The sequence below is a fragment of the Ornithodoros turicata genome, chromosome 4 (assembly GCF_037126465.1).
Source record: "Ornithodoros turicata isolate Travis chromosome 4, ASM3712646v1, whole genome shotgun sequence".
NCBI classification, from domain to species: Eukaryota; Metazoa; Arthropoda; class Arachnida; order Ixodida; family Argasidae; genus Ornithodoros; species Ornithodoros turicata.
This window is the reverse complement of record NC_088204.1, coordinates 50,726,290-50,739,422: the sequence shown is the minus strand read 5'-3', so window position 1 is coordinate 50,739,422 and position 13,133 is coordinate 50,726,290. Positions and strand designations below refer to the sequence as shown.

The 13,133-nt window shown below is 43.8% G+C and overlaps 2 protein-coding genes across 4 annotated transcripts in view; both read right to left on the bottom strand.

The window, feature by feature from the left end:
- LOC135391524 (speckle targeted PIP5K1A-regulated poly(A) polymerase-like) overlaps positions 1–2,359 on the bottom strand; it is a 50,673-nt gene extending 48,314 nt beyond the window's left edge. For both annotated transcript variants that reach the window (XM_064621799.1, XM_064621797.1), the window contains exon 1: positions 2,118–2,359. In XM_064621799.1, coding sequence (XP_064477869.1) covers positions 2,118–2,163 — 46 coding nt within the window. In that variant the 5' untranslated portion in view covers positions 2,164–2,359. The remainder of the gene's footprint in view (positions 1–2,117) is intronic.
- Positions 2,360–4,372: 2,013 nt separating this feature from the next.
- LOC135391523 (protein sidekick-like) overlaps positions 4,373–13,133 on the bottom strand; it is a 177,372-nt gene continuing 168,611 nt past the window's right edge. For both annotated transcript variants that reach the window (XM_064621796.1, XM_064621795.1), the window contains 2 exons: positions 11,363–11,614; positions 4,373–6,730 (listed from right to left, as the gene is read on the bottom strand). In XM_064621796.1, the coding sequence (XP_064477866.1) occupies positions 6,494–6,730; positions 11,363–11,614 (489 nt within the window). In that variant the 3' untranslated portion in view covers positions 4,373–6,493. The remainder of the gene's footprint in view (positions 6,731–11,362; positions 11,615–13,133) is intronic.

The following is a 13,133-nucleotide window of genomic DNA, read 5'->3' as shown; positions in this document are numbered from 1 at the left end:
AATTATTACTCACGCAAAACGAATGCGAATGTTGTATTCGGTATCGACAGAGTGGTTAGTGTTCGGTATGATGCTCAACTATTTTTTTTTTCGAATCCTTGCGAAGTCTCCTTCTAAGGGCACGCAAAGTGTAGTACTGAAAGGTTAGTAGTTTGTGCAATTGAGAAGGGGGGGACTGGGTGCTGAGAGTCCACTTGTTAAAGGGACGGTCTTGTACAGCCGGGGCCATTCCAAAACTTAGCCAAAACTAGTTTCACGAGTACTGTACACATACAACCGTAAAAGTTTCATTCAGAATAACCAAGACGTTTTCGAGGAATTTGCAAAACGTGCCGTAAGAGCAGATGACGAAAGCTGCGCTTCTCTCATGCATACGTCACGTATGACGTCGCCCTGCGGGTGCGTCGTCGTTGTCATGGTAATTGTAACTTGCAGAAGCACCTTGGGTTGAGTAATCCCCTTTGCTCTCGAAATGGGGACACTCGGGCATATACCTCCGCGAGCGGATAATGTAGTCCCAGCATTGACTGTGGGGTCTCCCATAATGTAGTGCACAATCAGATACGTGGAAGCTAAGACACGTGTTTTCTTTCCGCGAGTATTTAATGCGGTTTTTAAATAAACACGTACTCCTTCTCCATGGACGTCGTCAGCGACACTTCATTTCGAAGCATGATCAGTGTACAACGGGGAGTGTAATGGAAGCACGCGTAATATATTTTTGGTCGGAGCTGTAATGCGACCGCGCGCGCCGATGGCCGGCGACTTCAGATTTGTGATTGTGGATGGGGTAGTCCTGCGACTTTTAACTTGTCTCTGAGGATTAACATAGTTGTTCTGAACCACCATGCTTGCCACTACTTAGAATGCGCGTTTTTCACCTGAGAACTAAAAGAAAATGTACGAGAGTTGCCGTGGTGCCCAGTAACTTCTGAAAGTCGTCTGCTCACGCCGATGCACTAGCGCGCGCAAAAGCAGACGATTTCTGTGTCCTATCACGGACTTACCCGCAGTGCGACGTAGCCACGTAGCCGTTCTTATTGTTGCCAACACAGATCGCGGCTAGCTCTGCAGTCTTTATCAATTTAATTCGGTTATTTAATAACTGTGGCGTGTTTTGTCGGGTAAATTAGCAGTATTCCATTTTCAACAAAGGGCAATAGAATGGTACACTTTATGAAAGGGGCAGGGGATACGAGACCGTCCCTTTAAATGCGAGAACGCAGCTGAGAACTACAAGCGAGCCTCGCCATCCCATAACCCAGTATCCTAACGAGATATACAGGGTTCGCCAAGATAAACTTCGGGGTTTGTACCGAAGATAAAACAAATTAGAACAGTGTCAGAAAGCCAAAGTAGATGTTAGAAGACGTATTATGCCCCAAAATTTTATGTCGATAATGCCGCTTGGTCTGTTTCTCTGCGGGTAAATCGTGAAAATTAAAAAATCGCCTCTGCCTAAACGGCTATACCTGTGTTTCAGCTTCTTTCCGTCACATGGCGAAACGGTCAAACGCGGCGTTGCAAAGTACGATTCTGCATTCAGTTACACTTGTTCAGATTTCAATGTCGTCTGCAACGCCGCGTTCGACCGTTTCGCCATCTGACGGAAAGGGGCTGAAATACAGGTATAGCCGACTAGGCAGCGGCGGTTTTCTAATTTTCACGATTTGTCCGCAGAGGAACCGATCAAATGGCAGTATCGACATAAAATTTTGGGGCATAATGCGTCCTCTAACATCTACTTTAGCTTCCCGACACTGTTCTTATTTGTTTTATCTTCGTTACAGACCCCGAAGTTTATCTTGGCGAACCCTGTATTTCGTGTCACAGAGAGAGAGCGTTGGTTCAACAGCCTGCAGTTTGAACATCACAGCTCATACAAAATTGGGACATTTGCAATTAAATTGTGAGTTAGAGGACAGCAACTTTTAATGATTTACCAACGAATGCACAGCTATATACCAGGCACATCTTGTCAGAGGGTCAGAGTCAATGGAAGAGGTCTATTTATCCCTTTGTATTGGTTCTGAAGTGAACTCAAGCATGTGAAACTCCTACCATTTGAAATTGCTCTACTCATGCAACCCACTGCATACGTGCTCCTAACCACTTACCGGAATGAATCCGTGCCGATATATCTGCTTTGCGTTTACCAGACATCTTGCGCTGTAGATTTTCAGTATCAATTTTGTGAGCAGGCAGCACAACGAAGGAAAACCCGGACGCAAAACATTAAATCATTACACAATTCCATTCTCCCAAGGTAATCGCGGAAAAAGAACACCGGAGAACCGTATTCCTTCAGCTCGCACGCATCTCCTGCACACATGGCAGAGCTGTAGCAGGCGCCCACAGCTCCCCATAGAGCCCATAGTTTGAGATAATTCAGGCAACACTGGACATACGACCAATGAAAATGCGTCGTGATGCCTAGCAGCCAACCAATCAGCAACCTCTCAGTTTGGCTCGGCTTTCGGCCGGCCCTGGCTGGCTGCCATTGACTTCTACTGGTTTTCATACCTGGCGCCCGTTATTCCAAAATAACTAAGACATTTTTGATAGGCGAAATACATATTTATTGATGCAACGTATAAACTCAAATGTTTGACTCATATATTCACCGTGCGTACAGGACGTTTCGTTCCTTGAATAGACAGTAACCAAACCAAGTTCGAACTTGCAAAGCACACATACAGTCTACTTCTGGGGGCGAGCGAAGTCCACGAGTGCGTGCGTTTCACAGATGAGCATCGTTTTCTCATTTTGGCGATGCACCGTAGGTCACACAGTCACGGGAAATACTTTTGTCGTACGAACACTCTCTTCTTTGTCACTGTATTTGAAAATGCGACAGCGCTCGAAAGTGTTCCTCAGGCGTCAGCTCACCAAGCATTCCAGTTCCGACCCGGCAAGAATGTCCGAAGGTTGACACTTTATCGGAGATCAGTACATGTCCAGAGTCACTATAGCTCACGAACAAACCCGCGCGTACACTTCCTCTTTGGTCGTTGTGGTCAACCGACATCGGCGAGCCGCGGAGACGCAGCGACCTTGCTTGGAGCTGCCCGCCTGGCCGACTGCCCAGACTGCCCGCGAAAAGTGAGCTGTCAGATATTTCGAAACTTTATCAACCAATCCCGGAGCGCGCATCCTCCTTTGGCCAATGGGCATCCGTCATGATGCCTGACGATGTAATACCACGTGACTGTGACGTGATTTTATTTTTCTACTGCCGCAAATGCGGGGAGCTGTGGAGGCCTGGCTGTAGGATCAGTGGGGCTCGCTCTTGGGCTCGCTCATCAATAGCAGTACGCCGTAGCGGCCGCAGTATTGGCGGTATTAGCAGGTATTAGTAGTCGAACTTTCGAGCACGGCAACCACGGTTCACTTTTAACAATAGAGCCACTACAAACACAACGCTATTTGCGTATTTAAGACATCCCGAATTCTGGTACAAAATTAAATATAGTGTGTTTTCTATGAAAACTTACGTATAACACCTTTATTTTTTTTTCTTTGCAAAAGCTTACCGGTTCCAACCGTTCCAACCTACGCAACTACGCAACGACCTGCGACCGCTACCTGCCATCCTGCCATAGTAACCACGTGATTGCACCATTGCACTTCCCTGTCCCAGTCCCAGTCGCCAATGACGAGGCGCAACGCGCAACCTTCTCAACGAAGGCCTGAAGCATGGCCTGAAGCAAAAGCAAGCCAAAACGCGTTTCGCATAATCCGTAACAGCAGCACAACTGTGCTTTGTTTCAGGATTTGTTTCAGCAAGTGAGTTCTTCGGCAAATAAATATATTTTCCTTCACACAATGTGCCCAGGTTCGCTGAATTCGAAATTTTTTCGCCGTCCAGACGACTTCGAATTAACGAGGTTCTACTATAGAGTGTGCTACAGAGCACTTTTCTTATTGCTTTCTTAGTTGCTTAGTCTTGCGGAAAAAAACTAGTTCTCTGTAGCGTTCCACTCTTTATAAAATTTGAGTGGAACTCAGCTTTTGGGTACGTGCAGATGCTGATTTCATTCAACAAATCCCCACTATTGAAGGTAAACATGAAAAACATACTTACATTTGGTTGTGTCTCCTGTGAGAGAAAATATTTGCACCACATGCTTGGAGATGTCACAGTTGAAACCGATACACGTTTAGCGAGGATTGTTCTTGGAATTGCTGGAATTTTTTTCGCTTTTTTTTTTTTGCAAGCTTCTATTTCAAATCTGTTGCTACACAGACCAAAGACAATGCTGACAATGACTTCACGGGAGAGACTCCAGTGGCGACAAAGAATTATGAAAACAGTTTGCCCTAATATTTCGTACAGTGATCTGTAGCATCATAAGGAAGAATGGAACAGCTGTCTTATTTAGTTTAGTTTTATTTATTTATTTAGTTGGGTCCCAGACTGACACTTTAATGATAATGCACTTCAATAGAAGTCTGACAGTCTTCCAATACAGAGCAATGCAGATAAAACTGCCCTGGGAATGAACACACAAACAAATAAGTGTATAACATATCCAAATAGAAAGAAAAAGAGGAATGATAGCAGCCAGTGACAGATGATGCTCGCAGAGCACATCATTAAGAGGACACAGTACAATGGCTCAGTGTTCTTCCTTGCACAGCCTGTGACAACTGGCTCAGTACTAGCAAATTTCATAATGAATTCCTAAATGAATAATAAATACAATGAAAGACTACCCTTTAAGATCACATGATATGTACAATATAATGGGTACAGAGACTATTATTTGTTACCAGGCAAAGCAAGAGACATGACACCATGCAAATTCAGTTTTCCAGCAATGTTACGCACAATTCTCACGCTAGCATAATTAATGCGCCCCCAACTTGAGTGCCCAAATTTCTTTAGCGCCCTTTATTTTTCCTCGCATATTTAATGAGCCACGAGTCTAACAGCAGTGGCGCATATCGCATCGGTTCCAGCCACAGCAGTGTAACGTGACACGCATTTTAACCGCAGAATTTAACTGTGCCAGCAACGAGAATGAGTAATGGAATAGTGCCCTGCAGATTTTTTACATATACACGCTTGTTTTGCATGTCACTTTCCTTTCTTGACAGACAGATAGTGACAGTAGAGCTTCGAGAGTAGAGAGTCGAGGACACTTAGCCACACTGGTTTGAAAGTGGGATAAATGCCATACTTAATCTGCAGGGATACTGGGAGAACTGGCCAATTGCTCAATGCCTTCATTAACAAGCACTTCTGACAGAACATTCAACAACTGTACATGGAATGGATGGCTACCGTGGAAACTGTGAAAACAAGAAGGCTGTCACAAGACCATTTGTGACCGCATTTGTTCAGAGTTCAAGCTTCCTTCTGGTACCATCGTCAAATACTTTAAAATACGTGGAATTCCTTCGGTGGTAGACAGAGCAAAAGTGACCTCATACAGAAAGGTACAGATTGCAACAACGAAGATGCCTTTGCAGAATACTTTAGAAGAGAAGGGTAGTTGAATGTACATTGAGTCAAGAGATCTAACTTTTTCTTTGTGTAACTAATGCCTCCCATCTATGGCAACACGTTCTGAGGTAAAGAAAAAAAAAAAAAAACGTGCGCTAATTACAGGAGCAAATATAGCAATTAAAGTTCTGCTGCTGGCAATACAAATATCAAGGCACACTTCCTTGGTCCCTAATGACTGCAGCACAACATAAGTCCCAAATCACTTTTCCGTGCAGTGGCCATGATACTATTATCCATTTGAAACTGAAGTATTTTTAATCGTAATTTTTAACACTGTGTTGCGCAGCAGCTTGCATGTGCTGCAGAATTTCATTCTCTCTCATTTTCTCAGATTGCAGTGAGCCCTGAAACACACTTGACATTATCACTGTGCCAATGAGATAGCAATTGTATGTATGGGTACAGAGGGGGGGGGGGTTACTGTAGACCACCTGAATTTGTGAAGGGGGCACAAAATCAAAATTCCCGTAGAGGTGCTACACCAAAGTGTTATCTCAGGTGCTGCATGTGAGTAAAATGCCATAAACCCTTTTCCTCTGCCTTTTTGTGACCCGGGCATGAATTGGTAGTGGCTGTGGAGGATGGAAGGGGGCACCAGTTGGGATCTGGAGTCCACCTCAATTCAGGATGTTGCACCACCCCTGTACGGGTGTGAAACATTTTGAACTGCGCACATCTTCAAAGACAACATATTGCATCTATGCACAACATACAGCACAATGTTTGTGTTGCAGCATAAGTCTGCACATATCCTGCTTCTGTGCAATGGGATTTGTGAAATGAAGAACTTGAGTCAGTTTTTGGCATTAGGAGCAATATCAATAGTGGTCAAGTACCATAGGAAGTGGTGGGTTTCTGTGTATGCAACAAGGAGAGACAACTCTCCGTCCTAAAACTGAGAGCTCACAGCCACCATTAGTAACTACTCTGCTAGGCAGATGTGTTATTGGCACTTTGTAGATATGCATTCGTACATGAAGCTCAGACAAAGGAAGAAAACCCAGGCAAAGGAGCACGAGAGCCAGCCATGTTGTTGAGGACAATCTTGCCACCATTGAGGCTGACTGCAGCTGCGCTGTCTTGTTCCGAATCTGTGTAACTGGGAGGTTTGGCAATGTTCTGTTTCTTCCAAGACTGGCGAAGTGTATCATTCACATTGGCATAATGATTCACGAAGGAGTGAGGGTCCCCTTTCGTATCGCTGTCACTGTCTGAGCCCTGTAAAACAAAAAGAGAGAATTTTGAAATTGCACGAGCAATTAGAATCCCGTCGAGTTTGAACGTTTTTGTACAATACAGGTGCAGTACGTTAAAAATAAAATATATAAATGTTGGGGGGAAAGTCAATAATTCTGCTGCATAGCTCAATGACTGGAAACCAAAGCTCTAAGTCTTTCCATGCTGACTTCATGAAAAGCTTGATTGCGGCTTTACAGACACCGATCATCTGTTCATGATCCTTGGTGTGTGTACTCAGATATTCAACATACAACAAAGAAACAATATGTATCGACATTTGTGGAGAATGTGAAACTGGTGCATGCAACAGAATGAATGAAAATAAAATGAGAGTCGTTCATGTGTGACCTTCTCAGGAAGTTCAGTTCACCAAGGGAGTCACTAAAGGAGCACATGGAGTATGTCTTACAGAGTATGCTTGCTAAGGCATGGGGTGAATGCCAAAGTAAAGACCGAAACTGAAAAAAATTCATTACTGAAACAAATGACCCGCTTCGGTGGCAGATCTTTCTCTAAAGGTGTCCACTGAAGGACCCAAAAGGGGTAGTACCCATTTTAATGCCGACAGCGCCCTGCTTTAGAAGTTACAGTAAACCCTCGTTATATCGAAGTCGCTTTATTCGAAGTACGGTGAAATCCCCGTGCATTTACATGTATTTACAACCAGATTATTTGAAGTGTGAGGGGAGCTAACTCCGCATATTACAAAGCGCACGCCCGACGGTAGGCTGCTGGTCGCCACCCAAAACATTCCCGAAAGCAGCATTACCCGTTTTTTTCCTTATTTTCTCCAAACACAATCACTCATGCAACCTCTTTTCCTTCCGTACAGCGAAGAGTGGGAAAGTAGGACGCACGAGGACGGTTCGTTGACATGGGTGGGAGAAAGGGGAGAGAGAGGGACCGGTCATGTGGCCCTCCTAGCACGTGAGATGATTCACCGTTCTCCCTTGGATGGTTTTGTTTTGCGTGGTTCATTTGCTACGTGTTGGTCTTTTACGCACGATAGCTCCGTGGAAGTGTTTAAAAAGGTTTTTGTCGTGCACGTGTTGCGGCTCAGTCAGTTGAAGAAGTTGAATTTCAAGACGATGAGGAATCTGAGAGCCTGTACAGAAGAGTGCACGATCTTGTAGGACAAGAAGTGGAAGATGATTTTGATACCTTCGCGCGGGCGGACGCAAACGTTCCCGTTGTCAGTCCTGTGACGAACGCCGAAATTATGGATATTATCGTCAGTCGTCGGGACATCGACGATGGAACTTCGGACGACGAGTCAGAAGAACCCCGTGAAATACCTACGGCGGCGGAAACACGGAATATTTTGCGTCCGATTCGCAACAAGGTGGAATGCAGTGGCGGTGATAATGAACTGATGACGTGCCTGCGGAAACTCGAAGAACATCTCCTCGCCGGCAGTGGGGCTACGCGCCAAACCCAGGTGACTGCGTTTTTTGCACGTCAATAAAATATTGTCGCAATGACATCGCATTTTCACGTTTTCCTGGGTCTGGATTTACTGTTTTGTGAATGTCTCCGGTTTTATCGAAATACCGCTTATATCGAATTTTTTTGCTGTCCCGTCGACTTCGATATAACGAGGGTTTACTGTATGTGTTTTTACGAAACTCATCAATTTCAACGCCTGAAACGGGTTTGCTCAGAAAGCGGTGACTTCTTTAAACATGCTAAAGAGATGACTTCTGGCTTTCAAAAAAAAAAAAAAAAGATACATACTCTACCGACCTTATACATGATTCGTTCACCAAATCCTCATCTGTTGACAGAGATGCTCTACTAATCCTCAAGCTTAAAAATGACAATAACGATTTAATCTTTGCTACCACATACCACAAAACCCTCTCCAATGCCAAATCAATCCCTAAAAGGCACCTCAACATTCTACAGTGACGATAAGTTAAAAGAAATTTTTAAATTTAATTGTTATCTAATTTCCTGTATAAGATGCAATGTTCAATGCGTAGGGGAAACCTCAAACACTATACGTGAGCATTTCTATGGACATAAATTTGACACTCATAATAAGCGCCAATCTCCAGCTTCGGTACATTTCAATCTCCCTTATCGTAATATAGACACTGATTTGAAAATTGTCATATTGGAATCTGGTTTTAATACAGATATCAAGCACAAAAATCGGGAGTCCTACCTGATATCCAAATTTAAATCTCTTCACCCATAGGGCCCAAACATAAGTTTAGGTCCCCTCTATCAATTTATCTAGACTTATATAGTTCAATGAAAAAATGTCTAGGAAGCAAGCGAGCTGGTGAAGATGATGCATAATGTAAAATCCCCGAGACTAGGGAACACGAAGGGACAGACACTTGAGACTTCCGTGTTGTGTCTGTCCCTTCGTGTTCTCTAGTCTCAGGGTTTTTACATTATGCATTATATAGTTCATTCATTTGTTGCATTCATCATTTTCGTCTTCGTTATCTCCATCGCTGCTTCGTTAGGCTGCCTTCACCCATTGTTTAGGAAGTGTACTCCTAGGTCAAGTCTCGACTGGTCACCTTGAGTTCGCTGGAACACCTTTTGTAGGATTATCAGTTCACTTCGACCATTTTCTCTCTTTGCCCAAATTCCCCAAACTACGTCTGTAATCCAGGGTCACAGATAGTGACGCCATACCTACATTTCCCCCTTTCTCTTTTATTCTCTCACTCTCTTTTTCCCTCTCGCCATTTACAGTTCACGTGGGACCTTCCTTGTATATGTCTGTGCAACTTGTACAGACGTTCTCCACCTGAAGAAATGTAGACTACTACATGAAAGCTTGCGAATATTAAAGAAGGCTGCACTGTTGAACTTCCTGTACATCATTACTGTTCTGGATGCTGGTTGCTTTCTTCACTTTCCTCTGCTGGTATTACAATATTGAAATTAGAAATATTTTCTGCTTGTGTTGCATTAATATAAGAAGTCCCAGTGCTGTACGTGTCTTCTTAGTGAATAAACCTCTTCTTGTTAGTGAGCTGAAAGGCGCATCCTAGTAGCAGTAACCCGAATTTGCATGAATATAGCCATCTAAATATACCTAACTAACTATCTATCGGTAACTCCCGATTTTTACCCCCTGAATTTAGAAAAAGGTACTTCCCAAAAACTTCTCTCAGACTTCTGTACGGTGCAAAAAATTACACCTGATATTTGCATGATTTCAGAGGTCAAATTTATTTCCCCGATTTTTTGCCCCTCGAATTTGGAAAAGAGTAAAACCCGAAAACTTCTGGCCCTAATTATGGTCAGCAAAGCAAGAACATTTTCACACTCCACAAAAGAACATAGCTTACTTGATGCAAACATGTAATTACTTTAGGTACAGCGAGCGTATTTATCGAGAGAAAATGCTATAGTCGAGCCCGTTTATTATGATCTTCGATAGAACGATAACTTTGATATTGCGATCAAATTGTTGGTTCCCGTCAGCTCTCCCATTGAACTACATGTAAACAAAACATCGATATAACGATCGCCGCGAAAGCGCTTGCTCGTATATAGCGATCGGAATTCTCCCGGCGGCCAGTAAAACGCGTGAAAATTAGAAAGCAAGACTGCACCATTTCACTGAAAACAAACTACATTGGCATTTTCAAGAGCCTTCGCCTCCGTGCCCGCTAAAGTGAGAACGCAGTGCGTTTATCCGCACATGAGTGCCGGGGATTAGATGCGTGCGTTGCAAGGCACGCGACTTCGGAAGGAGCTCGCGAGAAGTAGAGGAGGTTGCTCCCTCTCCACATCGTTCTCTCGTCTTCAAGCTTTTTCTCTTCTTTTGCTGCGTGCTTGCTACGATGGCGTCCGCGGTTCCGAGACGCTTTTTGACAAGGACGCGTGGATCGACCCGAAGTTACATGCGCTCTACGTGTTTCGTACTGGTGCAAAACCGCGTTGTGAAGTGCCGCGGCTTCGAAAACTATTGGCAGACAGTTGCGTGTCACCACTCAAACACGCGTCGACGGATTATCCGTGGCGGAGGCACATTCTGATGAACCTCGCAGTCCCGATCGTGAGAATGATGATGACTATGGCATTGGATGTTGAGCAATGGATGAGGTCGTCAATCTCAAAAGGTGCGGCGCCTCACACGGTATCGGCGGTTATGTTATCAAAAGCTTTTGATGCACAGCTGCATCAATTTAAAGCTAGATAAAATGCTTCTGCGCTCACAACAAACGTGCATGTTCAGCGGCGTTCTACTTGTGGCGATCTACTTCGTTTACGCGAACCCGAGCGGCAATTTCTCGAAAGCTCGTTTCTAACGATACTCTGATATAACGATCAGATTTCACGTTCCCGTCAATATCGTTATAAACGGGCTCGACTGTATTTAAAAAGCAAAATTCAAGTGACCCTGCCCTTGATTCTCCTCGGTGGATACATTGGTAGCGTGTACATGTACTGATCCCAAGGTTGCAGGTTCGATCCCGGCTGAAGACTCCAGCAACTTGGCGTCAGAGTACATGTTGCTTAGACTTGCCGCATGCTGAGCTTTTGGCACATGTTAAAGGCATTGAGAAGCCCTATGCAAGCAACTAAATGCGTGGCTCCGTTTCCACGTTGTAGCCCAAAATATTGCAATATGTCCCTCACCTGAGACTCAGAAGAACTAATTTCCGAAGGTTTTTCCGTGATGCTACTGCTGTCACAGTGATCATCATACCCCTTGGCATCTTCCTCATCCGAGTAAGTGATGCTGGCAGGAGAGGGTCGAGGGGGAGATCGCAAAGGTGGCCGCCGGGCATTCCGCTTGCTCATGCTACCTGCAGGTGTTCCAAATCCTGCCACTTCACCCTCACCAAGTGGATCACTCTCCTGGCGTTGGACAAGGTTTTCCTCCATCTCCTGAATTACACAATATAATAGAATATTTTAACTGACGTGGTCAAACTTCAATCTATTGGCTGCCTGCACATAACAAAGCTCTTGACCTCAACTGTATAATTGGACAACCACTGAGGTTTTTGAATTGTCAATATAGTATTAATGTCTAATTTCTTCCATGTGTTTGTCAATAACTGCTGGTGGATAATGAAGTGCACACTGCTTTTGCAACAGGATAATTGTCTTTAATGAAGCTGCCAATAGGTCCATAGTCTTCCTCAAGGCTAATCCAGCTCTTGCCTTTATACACAGGTCATGTAGTCAGTGCATCATACCAGTATTTCTGATGCTCGCTGGCAATAACACAAATACAAGATTTGGCTGCTTCTCTTCTCTTAACCTGGTGTGCCTTGTTGATGCAGGGTATCTCAGATACAATCGTAAGGTTTTTTTCATAGGATCGATTAACGCATGTGCTAGGGAAGTTCTAAGTGAACAAGCACCTACGCAATGAGCATGGTTTGAGAGGTTTTGTTTGCACGTATTTTACGAGAATTTTTACATAATGTTGGTGTTATTGTTATACTATTGAACACCGTAACAAACAATCTTGACTACTTTAAGGTTTTCATGCTGTGTTTCATGCTTTCACATCACAATGCTTATGCCACTGCGCGAGGAAAAGGTCAAAGAGATCGTGATGTGAACTTGAAAACTTTGATGTCTTGTTGAAAAATGTGGTGATTTCCAGGAGTGAAATGTGGAACTAGAGTTTCCATTTTTATTCACCTTTCACGTGTCTTTTTCAGTGGTAACAAAAAGAAACAGTTACCAGTTTTGGCAAACAGAGTGACTATCTGTGAAAACAGATCACATTCCCAAACATGTCAAAATGAGTGCTGCCACATCTTATGTCAAACAGCAGCAACTTGCACTGACAACCAGGGTGGTTTTTGACACTGACAACCGGTTTTTTCAGGCTTGTGCTGCTATCTCAAAATAGTATACACAGAAATTGGATATTCTGCAGTAATTGGTCATTAATCTTGCTGATCTATTGTAAAGTCGCATTGTGTTCGGACCATGAACCCGGTATCACCTCAGAGCCAAGCTATGAACCATGAACCATGCCATGAACCAAAACCATGATTTGTGAGGGCAATAGATTTTGCTCTCCTCTTTTTCACCAGTGAAGCTATACAACTGGCATGGCAAGTGCGTATGGACAAACATTCTTGCAGGGCTTACCCTCATGGTTGCACAACTCTTTGTTACTGATCTTAAAAGGGCACTTTCTGTGTGTGCTGTGCTATATGTTGCTGACGGTGAAAGTTTTCTAAAAAGTTTTTGTTCTAAAAGGTATGTAATGGATAAAAACCAACGAAATATCTGCTCCACCCTATCTTACTACAGTAAATTACTGATAAAAAGATAAGAACACTGAAACTACTGTTTCTTGGTGTACAAGCTTTCATGCGGGGGACTGCATTTCATCAGATTACAAAAATTATGAGGAGGGGGCACCTGTATACAGTAGACT